This window comes from Trachurus trachurus (genome assembly GCF_905171665.1).
Source record: "Trachurus trachurus genome assembly, chromosome: 12".
Lineage (NCBI taxonomy): Eukaryota > Metazoa > Chordata > Actinopteri > Carangiformes > Carangidae > Trachurus > Trachurus trachurus.
In genome coordinates this window covers 11,835,160-11,853,268 of record NC_139908.1, presented here as the reverse complement: position 1 = coordinate 11,853,268, position 18,109 = coordinate 11,835,160, and the positions used below count along the sequence as shown (strand labels likewise).

Below are 18,109 nucleotides of genomic sequence, written 5' to 3'. Positions count from 1 at the left end.
GCTCACTGTGGTCAACAATAAACCGTTTGTTGGATTTGTCCGTACAAAACATGCACCTGTATGTTATATTTTTTATTGGAAAGATAGAAAACAATTTTTACATTTAAGAAAATATTTAAAAGCACATTTTATGTTTATGTGTGAATATGATAAATATGCGTTCATTACAGTATTTCTTGCTCAGAGTATTGAGGTGAAAGCGTTTCAGGCTGCTGCACAGTTGTGTCGATGATTAGAAGATGCATAATGATAAATGTTAAAAGTTCATTTTTCCAAAAGGAAAACAGTTTGTCTTTACAGAGCAAAATTACTAACAACATTCAAACTTTTTAAAAAATTGACACAAATGCAGCACACGTTGCTGAGTGAGTCTCCAGGTTTGGTCCTCGGCATCAAGTTACTCCACCGACCTGCTTATTTTCTCTCCATGTAGTTATGGACGGCTTTGTTGAAAACTGCCACGAAGAAATCCACGTCCTCCTTTGTGATGCACATGGGGGGTTGGACACGGAAGGTCTGAAGAGGTGAGAAAAGACAAGAGGGAAGATTATGGTAAGATATTCCTTTACCAGGAGGACGTGCATAATAGGACCAGCTGCTTTATTCTGTGTCAGAGCACCCACATCTCACACATGAAATGTTTAGAGGTTATATAAAAGTTGAATATTCATTAGACTGGTAATTTGTATCATGATGAGTAAGATGCCATAAGAACAGGTCCTACACATAATTCTAAAATAAAACTTCTTGTAATATTTAGACATTTCCTCAAAAAAATACAACTTCAGCTACTTCATGGTGAGTGCTGTTACCTGTCCATATACTCCTCCTTTCCCTATCAGGACTCCCATGTCCTTGATGTCCTCAAAGATGTCTCTCATCGCCTCTGGAGACAGTGGGTCTCTGCTTGCCTGTGGGTGATGGAGAAGAGGAGACAGGTCAGACAAGGCTGGACACATGGTCTATATACTCAATACACTATAACTATAAATATGAAAACTGTCTATCCGCTTCTGTCCAAGACACTAACCACTCACAGCTGACTCACCTCAGAGGCTACAAACATGTCTGAATGTGATTTGCTTCACTATTAGTCAACTATATCTAATTTATTAGACTAATAATAGCTGTGTGGGGAGAAGGTCAGTAGTTCCTAATAAAGCAAGAGAGTCCAGAATGCTGCTCAAATCTGACAAATCATAAGAAGCTGCATCATTAGAGAGGAGAAGTCAAGAACTGGACGACCCAACACTGATTGAAAGGAACAGCAGGATATCCACCTAACAACACAGCTGCAAAATTAACAAAATGAAACTTTCATGGTTTAACTGTTGGTTCTTTAATTATTTTCTAGATGTGTCACTTCCTTTTAGAGATAAAAAGAAGCATTATATTATAACTCAGTGGTTTGAGCAGGCGCCCTATATGCAGAGTTTACAGTCCTTGCTGCAGCTGGCCCTGGTTTGAATCATGAATCTGGTGACTGTTTGTTGTGTCATTCCCCCTCGCTCTGCCTCCCCATTTCCTGTCTCTTTCAGCTATCCAATCAATTAAAGGCAAAAAGCCTAAAAAATACCTTAAAAAAAGAAGCATTGAGTCAGTAGAGTTGTGTTTACAATTAAAGCTGGTAGCTGCTGCTCCAGCTGATGGTTAACTGGGGGCGCTGTTTCCTGCCCCTTTTGGGAGACACAGCAGCACAGACACACGTACGTACATGCATGTGAGGGAAGATGAACTGTGACAAATACAATACCTTGTCTTTGACCATCTCCACGCCGACCTGCAGGCCTTTACCACGGACATCACCGATAATCTCATACTTGTCTCTGAGTTTGGCCAGCTCAGTCATCAGATAGGTTCCCACCTGCAGACTGTTCTGCTGCGTGCCATCCTCTTTGATAGTCTGTCAAGTAAAAATGTTATTTTTTAGTTTATGATTCAGTTTTCTTCATTAATTATCAAGCTTCAGTTTTTACAATGCGTTTGCAATTTTCTTTTTTTACAAACTCATTAACAGGGCTGATGTAGAAAGAGAAAGTGATCTCTTACATCCAGCACTGATGAACCAACTGTACAAGCCAGGGCATTTCCCCCAAAGGTGTTGAAATGGAACGCCTTAGCAAGGGAAGCAGCAATCTCTGCACAACACATGAATAAACATACTCACACCTCAACTCAGTCGCTTTAAATTAAAATTACAGCAAAAATAAACACATAATAAAAAAGGTCTTTGAAAAGGATGAAGTAGAAAACAGAAAGGTCTTTGAGTCAAGTAAATGTTAGTACCATACATTTAATGCAGAAATGTGATCACATGTCCACAAGTTGCGAAAACACATTTATTTATTGTTGGAGTACGAAAGTCACTTAAATCTGAAGGTCACATTTATCAGTGTGAATTTAAACCAATGCAAAACTCACAACATGTCCCAATGAGGGAAGACAACTCCTCTGACCTCAGCCTTGGTCCGTCATTATCTTTATGACCTTGGTTGCGATGGCAACTGTTATTGGGGACTAGGTCAGCGTGACTATATCATTGTTTTCAGAGCTATCCTTGATCCACAGAACTGTTGCTGTCAGAGCTGACTTTTAAGTGACCCATGACTTTCACATCACATCCTTGTACTGAATTTAATGCTTGACGGAGACGTTTACAGACTCTTACAGTAGTGTCTCACCTGGTGTTGTAACAACAGCTCCCATTGGGAATCCATTGCCAATGCCCTTCGCCATTGTAACCATATCAGGAAGGACGCCATAACCTTGGAACCCCCAGAAGTGGGTTCCTGTTCGCCCAAATCCAGTCTGCACCTGTTGGATGAAAAAATAGATAATAATGTTTCTTTGCATTTTTAAAATCATATTTCTATTGTGTTTTACACTTATGGATAAATAATAGAAGACAGTGGTGTTTAATCGTGTTCCATGGTTTTTGCCTCATAGTTTAATGTGTATCTATGATCTAACCTCATCAGAGATGCAGATCCCTCCTCTCTCTCTCACAAGTTTGTAAGCCTCCTTGAGATAGTTCTTAGGGTACTGCACAGCTCCTCCCATTCCCTGCATGAAACAAATTCACATTCACATATTCATGGTCCCATCTTAAACAATAAAAAACCCTAATCACACCAAATATGAGAAATTAGCATATACAGTTGACATGATAATTAATCAAGTTCAGTCAACAGTTCAACAGTAGGTTATAGTACCTGAATGGGCTCTGCAAAGAAAGCAGCGATTCGACTTGGGACACTGGTAGCAAATGTCTCCTTGAGCTGTTTGAGGTACTGTTCATTGGCCATGCAGTGACCTGTATGATCAAAGCACAAGTCTGACTAATTATACACAAATTAGCATATATGAAAATTGAGCAGCAGTAAACAAAAATAGTTTTGTTGTTGGAGTTGAATTTGTCGTATGAATGTTGCAAAAAAAGGATTGTGGTGCTTACTTCCACAGATAATGGTGATGAATTCCCTGTTACCTTGTAACCTGAGTGTGTTGAGTCATGTGTGCATGTGTTTGTGTACCTTGGGAACAGCTACACTCTCTGATGGTCTGAACAGGAGAGTCCCTGCAGTGGCTTCCTCCCCACGGACCTCTGAACACATCGGGACACATGGTCTGTTTATTGGGCAGAGACAGAATTAGCAGGGACAGTAATGTTGAGCCTCTCCTTTGTAGTTGTAGTGACGGCTAGTGGTGCATGTATATTTTACTCTGTATGACTTTCTTCTGGTACATATATACATACGTTTGTGCAGCCTGAACCAGTGGGGACAGGATATTTATATGGTGAATTGGAGGTAAGGCCCATGGTCTGTGAGCTGCCACCATGGTATGATCCACTGGAAGAGAGAGAGAGAAATCAATTAGAAGGTTAATCAGAATATCTGAGTTTGCTATCAAGCTTTGACATGCTGAGTTTATCTTTTCTGTTTACTCAAGCTGTGTTTTTTCTAAGTAGAATCTTTTATTCTAAAGCCAATAAAAGAACAGCTAAAGCAACCGTTTTACAATATTAAAGCTGTGTCTCACATATGTTACTATCAATTATTAATAAGAACATTAGCTCTTGCAACAAACCAATAAAAAACAATGTAAAAATACATAAACACTGCCTGTGAGTTTTTGGATATTCACCTTATAAAAAAGTAATGTTATTGAACCCTTATGTAATGTCAAGAATGACTAATTACGGATGTCAGAGGGTTCATAAAAAGACTTGTACTTGAAAGTGATGATATCAAAGTTGCCTGTGTGGAGTCGAGCCATCAGCATAGCCAGGTCGTTGGCCTCTGAGCCGCTGTTGGTCAGATATACCACCTGAACAGGGAAACACAGAGAATCAAATATTTAAATTTCCATCTATATGTTGGGGTTAGGGTCAGGTGATTAAAATAAAAACCCACTACAGTACCTTCAGAGGATCTGGTAAGTAGGACGCCAGTTTCTCAGTATACTCATGGATAGCAGGAGAGACATAGATGTTCGTAGTGTGCCACAGTCTCTTCAACTGCTGCTCTATGGCTGCTGTCACTTTCCTGTGCACACAGATGTAAAGACAGACAGGACAGTAACAACAATGAGCAGTCATTTTAAACTGAAAACCTTTTTTCAAAAAAAAAAAAAAAAAAATTAAACATCTATCACTGTGTGACACAGAAAAGAAAAAGAAAAGACCTTACGGGTGGCAGTGGCCGACACCAACAGTAGCTACACCGGCAAACAGATCCAGGTATCGTCTCCCATCCACGTCCCACATCCACTGCATGTGTCCCTGGTGGATGAACACTGGTTTCTTATAGTAGGTGATCTTCATGGTCATGGGGTTGCAGTTCTGTTTGCGAATCTCCATCATCCGTTCTTTGGACATACCCTGAGCAGCAACACATACACAGAATAACACTGAGTAAATGTATGGTAAAGGTTGAAGTTATACAGGAATTAATGTACAGTATGTGTTTTGGGAAAGGTAGATATGTGTCCACGGCTACAGAGTGGACTGACATGTATTCAAGTTTTGTTTTTTTCTTCAGGCCATATATTGTCTTTATGGTGCAGATATTTGAGGGAGAGTCCCAAATAGAGGATACCTCCTAACAACCACAAAACAGCATGGTAAAAATGTGTCTCTGGAATAAATTGTGTGTATCCATATAAAGTACTGATTAATAAATGATCTCTCTATCTGTGTCCACACCGTCCTGTTAGCCACCAAGCTAAAAAGCCTGAAAGTAGCATGGTAGCTAACTCAGAGAGTTACTGTTCTACACACTACATTGTCATTGCACGAGCATGAGTAGCCTACAACTCTTAAATGCAGTGCTATTTAGAAAAGGGATTAAAAAGACAACAAATCACAAACAACAGTAAAAGACACAGCACAACGCTGTTGTGTGACTGGGTCTTAAACTTGTTAAATACTGAATCAAGTGGTCCTGTTATTTTACATTTGTACATTGTTTTGTTTTTTTCTTTGTATGGTCAAAACCTTAATTGACTTACACTAGAATCACAGCTGGCTAACATGTCATTCATTACCTTGCCATCTATTGTTGTTCATCAACCAACCCTTTCCAAAACAAGCTGTTATGTTTTTGTGAGACTGGCCCTTTAACCTTTGGACACTGTTGAGTCTTTCCTGAGTCTCAGAGCAGATGGATGCTACAGTACAACACTACTAACGCTACAGTACCTTGTATTCCTGTGGTTTGAAATTGCATGGCGGTATCTCTGGGAGCTCTGTGGGACTGTATTTGAGGGCTGACTTCTGACATACTGCACCTGTGAAATGGTTAGGATTGGCATTCAGAAAGAGAGGTAAAAGATTGGTTAAAAACAGATGCATCAGCAAGCCAGACATCTGGATGCCCGGTGTGCTAAACTTGATGTTAATTGTGTTTGTACTTTACCTTGTTTTCATCATATTGTCAATTATCTGGTCAATATTTAATCAGATTAGAACCTGGTTGATGGTTTAACCACATTAACCTTACATTGTGCAACACAGCTAGACTTATGCTTCCTGTTTTTCTCAATTTTGAAAAAGTCAGTTCCAACTGGTCTGACTGGCAAATAAATAATTTGTATGGTCAAATGACTGTTACCCCCAGGAGAAACACTTCATGTAACAGAGATACAATAGCTATCATGTACAGGTCTAAACAACATGCACTGAATCCTCACAATCTTGACTGTATGCCCATCTTGGATGGATGATATGTTGAGAACCTGTAATACTTATAATACTATTTTTAAAATAAATAAAAAAATAAAAATGCACTTATCAACTTTAAGCTGGTCCTCAATGCAAGCAAAACCGAATTCATGCTTTTTTCTGGAGCCTGAGATATTGGTTAGTGTGGGTCTACCCCAAACACACAAGTGATAGCAGCAGTGAATCACTGCTGCTCTCACTTAATCACAGGTATTTGGCTTGATGTAAACATCATATTCAAACTCTCATCCTCAGACTGCAGCAAAATCAGGAACAGATCCAAATTACTTTGTTTTCTAGCAAAAGTATAGCTAGTGTAGTTTTGCAATCCATTTTAGATCATGGTCATTTTTTTTATAGACGTCCTGCATCTTCCACTCTCACACCTCTAGACCTCTAGACTCATTCAGATCCCTCACATTCATTACCAGTGATCCGCTGACACTTACTATCAACAGCTGCAGCTTTTCATCCATAAAGACTTCATGTACATTCGGCACCACAAGCAACAATTATACTGGACTGGACTACAAGACCCTGACAAACTCACATCACCAACTCAACTGTTAAACTTATAGTTTACTTTGAACTAAAGAAAATCTGCCTTTGGTTTCTGTTCACCAATAGCATTAAATTATCTAAAACACACTCAAGATTGACACACTCTATTATTTTAATTTGGTATTTGTGTGTATTGTATCTTGACATCCTCAAACATTGAACACTTAAACTTTCAAATTTAAAATAAAAATTGAAATATTGTTTCCTTATTTTTAAGTTTTAACTTCTATTTATCTATCCACTGTATGATGGCAATATACCATGCATCCCAATTTAAAAATACACATTTCAAATTTGAAAATATGACTTCCAATTTCATACTGAAATGTGCTTTCTTTGCATTGCCCCTTATTTTTGATGTCACCATATCAGGTCTTGTGTCCATAATGTAACTGAGTCTTTTTTATGAATAGCAGTGAATGTATTACTCAGAGTAGTGAATATATTACTCAGTGTAGTACACCAATCTACTATAGTTTGTGGTGACATAATTTTCATTTCTGGTTCCTCAGTTTGACTCAAGACAAAAATAATCCACATTTTCTACTAAAATTCACCAGAGAGATGGATGCTCACCTGAATTTCTAAACTCACAATGAATAAGCTACATGAAAGAAACTGTTTTGTTTGTTTGTTTTCTTGTGTGATTTCCATGGCAACTTACCATTTCCCACGTGAAATTTGGCCAACCCAGGTGAACAGCAGAACTGTCCTGTGAGACCTATCGAGCGGACACTTAGACAGGATACTACTTTGTACATGTTGAGCAGGTGCAGAGGGCACTACTATCCTTCTCCCTTCACTGTTTGATACTCGGAGGATTTGCTCACAGCTTTTTCTAAAAAAGTCACAGTGATGGGTGGACAGTGCACAGCCAATAGTACCCTCATCTCACCAAACAACAATCATTTCTCTGCAACGTCACAGATAAATATATAACTAGTGATTCATTAGATTTCCACTACATTGCCCACTGAGTTTGTTGGATAGTGCCGGTTCTTTCCTGTTGGAGGCTGCAGAAGACGCCTGCCTGTGACAACCCACCTTCTTCAGCAGCACCCACAATGACATGACATCATCATGTTGTGTGGACATTTGCCCCAAAAAAGCTAACAAATTTAATTACTTTTAGAAAAAAATTGAGAAAGATGGAGCATTTATGGGAAAAACTTTTTTTCTGGTACAAGCAGAAAACAAAGGATTTGCCATTTAACATAGCGGTTTGCCAGCTTTGACTGATCCAGCCTTAAGTGTCATACGAAGTGCTAATAAAATGTTGATGTGATTATTATTAAAATGATTAATATTGTTACTATAATTATGACCGATATTACTATTATTATTCATTAATTTCTTTAATTACTGTTACGACCACCATTTATATTATATATTATACCCAAATTACCGTACACACACACACCTTGTTCACACTTTGTACATACACCAATGTATGTCCACTATGTTGTTGTCTTGTATTTCACAATAAAAAGTTTTAAAAATTTAAATAAAAATGTTGATGTGATAAATGTTGATGTTTAGTTGGCATGTTTACCATGTTCACCATCTTAGCATGTTTAGCATGTTAGCATTTAATTAAACACACAGAACCAAGACTGATAGGAAGGTCATTATTTGTGCAGGTGTTTGGTCATGGACGGCATAAAAATTAGACAAAATTGTAGCACTACACGAAAAGCGACAGAATGAAAGTTATAACTCATTCTGTGCATTTGTTCCTTCAGGATAATGGGGTAAAAGATGGTTGCAGACGCTCTTAGCTTCCATATCACAAATAAATGGGTATACTGTAACTATAAAAAAAAATGCCAGCAAGAGACGGTTGTTCCTCAAGCTCAGTGATTCATTATTACTTCATTGATCAAAAAAGCATGTGTTTAGAAATTATAATACAATGTTACATTCAAGCATGATTCAGTAGATCCCAAAAAAAGTGACATGTACTTCAAGTCAGGTTGTTAAAAATGCACTGTACAAGATATGTTCTAATTTCATCAATGAGGTATGTAGTATGATTTTGTAATTACAACATTATTAGACATGTTAAAAAAGCTCTTCTTTTAGAGTGGCTATGCAAAAGGCTATGCAAAGGCAACAACAAAGTGCTGCTCGTCAAAAACCCAAAATTATTTTTTATCTTCGTTCCATGTAGCTGTGGATGGACTTGTTAAAAACTGCCAGGAAGAAATCAGCATCTTCCATTGTGATGCACATGGGAGGTTTAATACGGAAGGTCTGGAGTGGTGAGAAAAGCAGAAAACAAGAGGGGATATTATGGTGTGGCATAGATACTGATAACCAGAAGGATGTGTTACCAGGTCAAGTGCCTCATTCTGTCACAGAGTGATGTACTTGCATGTACTTCAGTCCGGGACATGTGATACACAGCAGAAACAGATAAAGGTTCAAGTGATTCATTCCTGGATTCAGAGTAGTTGCTGGTTTGTCATAACTTACTCTGGAGACTTTCGTGTGAAAGTTAGGGCTCATGTGAGGTTCTGTAAACTATGCTCAATTCCACATACTGAGATTTAGAAGAAGAAAAAAAAGTGGAGCTATAAATAGCATGACAACCTAGGTTGTAATTGAAACTGGAATTACAGAGGATGATGCTCTCAAGGTAAGACTGAGGTAATAGCAAAACAAGCAGCTTTCTGATGTACTGTAGGTGTGTGTTACCACATGCTGACAGAGGAGAGAGAAGGTGAGTGCTATTACCTGTCCATATAATCCTCCTTTCCCTATCAGGACTCCCATGTCCTTGATGTCCTCAAAGATCTCATTCATTGCCTCAGGAGGCAGCGGGTCTCTGCTGGCCTGGGGATGATGGAGAAAAGGTTAAATGGTAAATGAGGCAGGATGTGTTAGTTATCACAGTGGTTTCAGTAATTAGGTACAATAATAAGATGCTCCTAGAAACTGCCCTGTGGCTGCATAGTGGCTGTCATCATACATGACAAGACTTTTGTGTGACAGCTCATGCTCATGTAAGATCTTCTGCTTGCTACATTATCTGGTGTTGACAGTTCACAGACACTGAAAAATCATGCAATGTAGCAACATTTCCCTCACAAACCATGTGACATCTGACAACCTAGGGAAAACTGGATTAGCAAAGAGGAACAATGGTCAAAATAAGGACCTCAACAACGCTGATACAGCAGGCTGTTTGGAAACTACTAGGGTTCAGATGTTTCTGTAATTCCTCTTCTCTTAACTGACTCTTTTCAAGCACAAGTTCTGCCAGCATAACACAATAAAAAAGAAGCATCATAACTTCAGACAGTAGCACATGCAGTGCAGCTGAGATTGTCCTGTTCACAATTAGAGATGGTCACTGCTGCTCTGGCTAATGGTTAACTGGGGCGCTGCTGAACCATGCCCCTCGGGAGGCACAGCACAGACACACGTTGTATAAGCATGTGAGGAAAGATGAGTGTCACTGCTGTTACAAACTCAACAAAATACAATACCTTGTCTTTGACCATCTCCACACCGATCTGCAGGCCTTTGCCACGGACATCACCGATTATCTCATACTTGTCTCTGAGTTTGGCCAGCTCAGTCATCAGATGGGTTCCCACGTTAAGACTGATCTGCTGCGCGCCGTCCTCTTTGATAGCCTGTCAAGTAAAGGAATTTGTTGCCTTTTAGTTATCAATTACAGAGATGTGGTTTTCCACAATAGTTAGCAGAATAATAAGTATAAATAATAATAGACTGATCTAGAGAGAAAATGAACTCTTACATCGAGCACTGATGAAGCAACTGTGCAAGCCACAGGATTTCCACCAAAAGTGTTGAAGTGAACCCCCTTCGCAAATGAGGCGGCAATTTCTGGAAAACACATGGACAAACAAGCTCACACCACAACTCCCTGCTGCTTCCAATTATAACCTCCTCCAAAACCATATTTCCTATGGCTAAATGCTGTGCAAATGATTACTGAAATATGTTTCATTATTGTTTCTGTGCCTGAATACAAGAGTAGACTTTTAAAATGAGATGAAAAAGAAAAGTATGAAAGATAGAAGAATACATCAACAAATTGCACTGGGAACATCTATCCACCAGAAGTAGATATATTATATATACACAAGTCATGAGGGTAATGAACAGTTAAGGTCGGCTCTGACATGTGGAAAAGAAGCTAGAGAGCCATTGCAGTGAGCAATAGAAATGAGGGTCAAGATAGTGCAGAATATCAGCACTGTGCTATTAAATATTTTAAACACACACAAATATGTATAAAATGTTAAAAGTACAATTCTCGAAAATCCCCAGTGCTGCTACATTAAAAGAATCAGCACTTTGTAATCTCTATAACCTGAGGTGGGTGGTGGGTCACATACAGAACATAGACTGAAGCTCTATAATTTGGTTCGCCCACATCTGTTATTATGTGATAAACCACATAGCTACAAGTACCTACAACTGAAAGTGTAGCTATCAAATTTGATTATATCTTTAAAATGCAACATAATTGCTGGTCTGTCTAACAGTGTGAATGGCTTTAAATAGTCCAAATATAGTGTGCTTTTATTCACAATAAGAGGCAGCTACAAGTTAATCATTCTTCATGATTCATAAATCCACCAAGCTCCATATCAATCATTGTCACTTTCAGCCTGTTTAGTGTTGTGGGCTCCAGCTCTCAACTCGCACAGTAAAAGCTGAATGATTCATTACTACATGGGAAACCAAACAGAGGCTGTCTCCTGCATCTAGTCAGTTTACAACACTAACAGCAAACTACACACACTCCATAACTGTATTTAATCTTTTACGAAGATACAAGCAGATTTTCTAAACAAGGCTTTGATGCCTCACAGCAGTATCCCACCTGGTGTTGTAACAACAGCTCCCATTGGGAATCCATTTCCAATGCCTTTTGCCATTGTAACCATATCAGGAATGACATCATGCCCCTGGAAACCCCAGAAGTGATCTCCTGTTCGCCCAAATCCAGTCTGCACCTGCACCAAAATAGATGATGAGTTTTAGGTACATTTTATACAGAAGTACTTAAAGCAGATATCAGCTTCACGGCCGTTTCGGCTAATGCTGCGTTCAAGGCAGGCTTTTGAAACCGTAAGTTACAGCTTCAAGTCACAACTACGACTTGGTAGCGTTCCAGGTAACCCGTAGCTCGTGTTTTTACCATCCTGTTGTCTGTGAAAGTTCCCTATAACGGCCACTCGTAACTTCCGACCCGTGAACTCGTACCAGATCGAACTGGTATGACTTCACAGGAAGGAAAAACACAAAGTACGAGTTTCTTTGAACGCACCATGAGTTAGCAGCCCCCGCCCTTGTCAGGCATCAATTGGTCCTCGTGCTACGTCACCACATTCACGCGCATCCCTTGGCTGCACACACAGCCCTTCATGCCGTTCTCTCTCCTCATTGGATAACACTTGTATCCCACAAGGAAAATTTTCTCCTCAGGTTACAGCAGAGCAGAGTGACGGAGAGACTCGTGTTTAGGCTGAAATACTTCATGTAAGTGATTGCTGACGGAAAATAGGACTATTTAGGACTTATATTAACAAAAACATTCCACTGATATCTGCTTTAAGAGATGGAAACATAACGAAAGACAACTCTACAGTAATTTTAGTCACTTATGGTGTGTGCTTCATATGCCTTCTTGCTCGCCATAATTAAGCAACTTTGTCATGAAACTGTGAGCTCAAATGTGTAGAAATATTTATCTTTAAGAGATAAGCCATCTTATTAAATCACTGGCTTGTTTTCCCACAAGTTGTTTTTTTTGTTTTTTTTTTACACCAAACTAACAATTTAAATTACCAGTGCTTCATATTAATTATACAAAAGTTAACTTCCGACTAGCTACTTCAAGAAATAACACAAGGCCCAACCTGTGATCACACATCCACAAGAAGGTGTAATAGTTTCAAATCATGAGGATGGTGACACAAAGGATATACAGTAGCTCCAACATATAAAAAAGACAGCAACAAGTACTAGAGGTGAAGGTCAAGTACTGACTGTCAGCACTGTGGTATTTCTTTTATCATTTATCCATGTGCACAGGTCACCGGTCTTGCCGTATTGATGGGATAAATGCCAGAAGATGCTACAACACCTTCTTGTCATCAGGTACTCGTGAATTCAACTGAGAAGATTTAATTTGTTCATACAAATGGAGACTCCAATCATTGTGAAACACTGAATTTGTTTATCCACTAAGATTGTATATAACATTATTGCCATAGAGTTTAGGTTGTAAACAGAAAATCATGTATCTAACCTCATCAGCAATACAGACGCCTCCTCTCTCTCTCACAAGTTTGTAAGCCTCCTTGAGGTAGTTCTTAGGGTACTGCACAGCTCCTCCGACTCCCTGTATAAAACAAACACATTCACAGTCCATAGTCCATCTGAATCAACACAGGCACTTGGACATAACAACATGGATGGCATGATTGTGGAGGACTCTATTCTGTCATTAATCAATGTAGGCTGAAGTGAATACATTCAGTAACTGTTATTGTGTATTTACTTGTCAATGTTAACTAGAGTATCTACGACAGAATAAAAAATGTATATGTTAAATGTAGCATCAGTTCAGCAAGATGTGGTATAGAGCAAGATTTATATTTCTAAGCCAATATTTCTTAGTCTCCACAACAAAAATGTCATACTTGAATGGGTTCGCCAAAGAAAGCAGCAATTCGACTCGGGACACTAGTTGCAAACGTCTCTTTGAGCTGTCCAATGTATTGTTCATTTGCCATGCAATGACCTGTGGGATGAAAAAAAGACAAGCCTTTTATGTCAAACCACTACATAAGCATGTGTATACAATTGGGAAATTCAAAAATCAATGGTTATCCTTATATAAAAGCTTTTATGCATGAATATAAGCAGTCATGGCTTTTTTTTTGTATTTTCCTGACCTATGAGCTGTCCTCAATTTACTTTCTGCTGACCAATAGATTTCATAAATCTCATTAACATTGTTATTGTTTAACCATGAAAAGATTCTGTTAGTCGACCTCTTATTAACCTTGGAGCAGTAGTATTTATTGTATCATTGAAATTTTGAATCATGTAATTTAAAAAAAACTTTATGAGGTCTCAATTCAGGCCTGACCTATTACATCTAGTGATATCAAGTGCAATCAGCTCTGAGAGTTCTTTAACAAATAGTGATATAATGTTGAATATCTTGGTGACTGACACAGTGTAATGATGAGCTCTGACAAATCTGCATTGAGGTCAAGAGCAAGATATTGCAAACAAACTGTGCAGAGAAAAAATGCAATCCCTCTTCCTGCTTTATTTTGTCTGAATGACTGATAAAATTATTGGGATGGAGGACAAGCTGTGTTGTTACACCACATCTTCCCAATTATCAGATCATTAACCAAAAGGGATTTGTTAGCCAATGATCTGACACTAAAAAAGAGCAAAGTTCAGCTGTTTGGGAGAGTGGTTGTAACTGAACGTTTACAAACTTCAGATTAAACAGGTACCAGATGGTCTGGGATTACAAATAATGTGTTTGACCATGCCACTTGTTGTTTCAGAGTAAAAGTTCAACAATCTGACTGACCTCCAGCATGGGAAGCTTTTACTAACTTCTTGACTTCTTGAGGAAGGTGAAATTACAGAGAGATACAAATTATCTTCCTGTGTGCTGTCCTTCATCCTTATCCACACATTGTTTATCTGGGCATGCATAGCATCTCAAGAGCATAACACTGGATGGCACCAAGTAGTCTGGATGTAGTGATGTTTGGACAAACACCTTCAGATTTAAGCAGCAGCCAAGAACGTGTTGCTGTGTGTTACGTTATACTGCATGAGACACAGTAGTTGTGTTGTTACTGACTAATATTGATATACTGTATGTATTGCAGCTTTTTGTTTTGTGTAAATGGTCACCTACATATGCTAACATACGGCCCGTTTCAAGGAAAACTCTCTAGCTGGTGGCCACATCATATAGCTAAAATTCCTGAAAATGGTAAAAGGTTAAAGGTAAAAGAGGTAAATCATCAACAGTAGGAGACTTTGAGCTTAGGGTAAAACTGACCTGTATTACCCTCACAACTTCTAGGCATAACCTAACCACAACCCTAAGCACCCCTTTAAGCAGTTATGAAGGTCCAAAATATAAACACTTAACACAAAAGTGATTGTAATGCTTACTCTCTCTGACAACTGTGGTATTTTCTCCTACTAATGGGTTTGGAGCAGCATGAGTGTGCTGAGCCATATGTGCATGTGTTTGTGTACCTTGGGCACAGCTACACTCTCTGATGGTCTGAACAGGAGAGTCCCTGCAGTGGCTTCCTCCCCACAGACCTCTGAACACATCAGGACACATGGTCTGTTTATTGGGCAGAAACAGAATTAGCAGGGTCAGTCTGACAGCAACAGTCACTCATAATTAACACAGCACAAAATAATGATCATGAAGTGTATTCACCTGTAAATTTCATATTAATCTAAACAACCAATATTTACCTACATCAAAAATTAAATTACAAGTAATTCTGATAATATAGTTACAATATATTAGAGTATACATACAGTTGTGCAGCCAAAACCATTGGCGATGGGATATTTATACGCTGCATTGGATGTGAGACCCATGGTCTGTGGGCTGCCACCATGGTACGACCCCCTGGAAGGAAAGAAGCAAATAAAAACATTTTATAAAACAGGTATTCACAAAGAATATATTTTGGAGCTGAAATCATCAACATTGAACCTGATCTTCACTCATACTTTAGGCTTCTCCTGCCTGTGCCTCATAAAATTGTCTATTTTGGTCCTAAACCAGATCTTGAATTAATGGGGCAAAAGGATGAACTGCAGCAAAACCTGTGTAAAAACACTGCCAGTGGATTCTGATCTTTCATTCATGCATTACGTATCTTTGTCTTTATTTTTTTACACAATTAGGAGGTACATACAATAAGGATGTCTCTCTATATTGATAATAAAAAGACTTGTACCTGAAAGTGATGATATCAAAGTTGCCTGTGTGGAGTCGAGCCATCAACATAGCCAGGTCATTGGCCTCTGAGCCGCTGTTGGTCAGATATACCACCTGAACAGGATAACAAATAGGGGTAAATATTTCAATTGTATCCCGCATACTGATTTAGGCTCTAGCCTTCAGGTGATTAAAATAAAAACCCAGCACAGTACCTTGAGAGGATCTGGGAGGTAGGAAGCGAGTTTCTCACTGTACTCATGGATAGTAGGATACACGTAGATGTTGGTGGTATGCCACAGTCTCTTCAACTGTTGCTCAGCAGCGGCTGTTACTTTCCTGTGAACGCAGATATAACATATCAGATGCAAATAACACCAGATGTAATATACACTATCAATGTGTGACACAGCAAAGAGAAAAAGACCTTACGGGTGGCAATGGCCGACACTGACAGTAGCTACACCGGCAAACAGATCCAGGTATCGTCTCCCATCCACATCCCACAGCCACTGCATGTGTCCTTGGTGGATGAACACTGGTTTCTTATAGTAGGTAACCTTCATGGTCATGGGGTTGCAGTTCAGTTTGCGAATCTCCATCATCCGTTCTTTGGACATACCCTGAGCAGCAACACATACACAGAATAACACTTACAGTATAAAATGCCTATTATTAAAGAAAACTCAGCCTGGAGAATACTGCTTTTACCGTGTATTTCTCTGGTTGGAAATTGCAGGGGGGCATCTCTGGGATGTCTGCAGGGGGAAATTTGATGGCTGATTTCTGACATAATGCACCTGTGAAACAATCGCCACTGAAGATCAGATAGTGAAGTAAAAGACAGTTATTCTCTGAGGGATGATGGGACTGTGGCTTTAGGCTGATCAGTGCTTTGTCATGACATTTCTGTGGCATTTGGGAAACATTTGTGAAGCCACCGAAGTGACATTTTACCCAAAAGGTCTTACAACCTTCACACTTCTCTCTATTGTATCTACACAATTTGTATGTACAAAATTTACTTACTTTTAGAATTCATGCTAGCAGATAAATAGATTGAAAGCTGGTTGACATACCACTCCATGGAAACTTCACCTTAGACCTCACATTGTGCAACACAGGATAAAATCCTGCCTATTGCTCTTGGCTATAAAATGGTGAATGGACTCTGGTCTGACCTCCAGATATTCAATTTATATTATATAGGCCTACTTTACTGGACGCAAAACAAAGTTTCATATGAATTTAAACTTTGTATGGCAACCACTCTCCTTTTACCCAGGCTTTTTTTTCTTTACCTCACCACCTAGCTGAATTATGTTTTACATGGATAGTGGATAGTGCTCTGCACAGATTTCTCCTGGTTATGCTCAGTTTATCCATTTATTAGGTATCCATCCCCAACTAAATCTAATGCAGTCTACTACAACAGCACTGCAGTAAATCCTAACTAAGTGATCTTGTTGTCAAAATTGTCTTAGAAGGCTGTTTATTTAACTAATGAGTTTGTGTTGCTGTTAGACCTACAGGTGTTTCTGTCATTAAGCCTACACTCATTGGTATAAAAGGAGTGTGCAAAGTTGTGAGAGATTCATCAGCACCACAAACACAAACAGACGACATTTGTATGAATGAGTGTAGGCTGCTTAACAAACTGTGTCACGTTATGTTTAGCTCGGATCGAAGATTTGTGTCAAATTGGACCACATATGTTATGTTACTTTTAGCAGCATTTGAAACCAATTAAATGTGATAAACAACTCTGCCCTGTTTACATTTCCAAACAAACTTAAAAACATATATGTCCAATATACGTTGTGTACTAGCATGTATCATTAACCAAACAAACAAGCTAGCTCTTATTCGGCTCGTCTCCATGGTAACTCACCACTTGCCCAGTGGAATTTGGCCAAACTGGAGCGACAGGGCTTCGCTGTTAAAACGGCACAACGGCCACTTTTTAGGCAGGAGGACACAACTTTATACATGTTGTGCTGGTTTAGGGGGGACACTCGGCTGTCCTACTTCCTCCACTCTCAGACTCGCCGCAGCAGCAGCAGCAGAACTTCAGGCTTTTTGGTCTCTGTGGAAAAAGTTTGTAGGCTGGGCGGTCAGCGACCAGCCAATGACCCCCCGTGCAACGTCACTTGGTGCGCGCGCACGCACACAAGTATAAACAAATCTGAAGTAAACAACACGTGTGTGGAAGCAACCATATGCACTCCCTGTTCACCCATAATCTCCAACTTTACCGACATTACATGACAAATTCAACATTTCCTTCACTGAACCAGACTAGCGTGTATTTGTATTTGTATTTGTCCCTCTGC

The 18,109-nt window shown here is 39.2% G+C and overlaps 2 protein-coding genes across 2 annotated transcripts; both read right to left on the bottom strand.

Moving 5' to 3' along the window:
* Nucleotides 1–131: 131 nt before the first annotated feature.
* LOC310994398 (alanine--glyoxylate aminotransferase 2, mitochondrial-like) lies at nt 132–8,149 on the bottom strand. The gene is made up of 13 exons (XM_083983076.1): nt 5,702–8,149; nt 4,692–4,882; nt 4,424–4,547; nt 4,235–4,329; nt 3,758–3,851; nt 3,534–3,627; nt 3,213–3,313; nt 2,971–3,063; nt 2,682–2,814; nt 2,050–2,138; nt 1,754–1,903; nt 813–911; nt 132–516 (listed from the first exon to the last, which is right to left on the bottom strand). The coding sequence occupies exons 1-13, from the start codon at nt 5,867–5,869 to the stop codon at nt 415–417; spliced, it is 1,533 nt and encodes a 510-aa protein (XP_083839202.1). The 5' UTR covers nt 5,870–8,149; the 3' UTR covers nt 132–414.
* Nucleotides 8,150–8,624: 475 nt separating this feature from the next.
* Nucleotides 8,625–17,876, bottom strand: LOC310994397 (alanine--glyoxylate aminotransferase 2, mitochondrial-like). The gene is made up of 14 exons (XM_083983075.1): nt 17,668–17,876; nt 16,488–16,576; nt 16,209–16,399; nt 15,992–16,115; nt 15,796–15,890; nt 15,368–15,461; nt 15,071–15,164; nt 13,471–13,571; nt 13,077–13,169; nt 11,646–11,778; nt 10,551–10,639; nt 10,276–10,425; nt 9,521–9,619; nt 8,625–9,037 (listed from the first exon to the last, which is right to left on the bottom strand). Exons 1-14 carry the CDS (start codon nt 17,765–17,767, stop codon nt 8,936–8,938), a joined length of 1,554 nt encoding a protein of 517 aa, XP_083839201.1. The 5' UTR covers nt 17,768–17,876; the 3' UTR covers nt 8,625–8,935.
* Nucleotides 17,877–18,109: the final 233 nt, after the last annotated feature.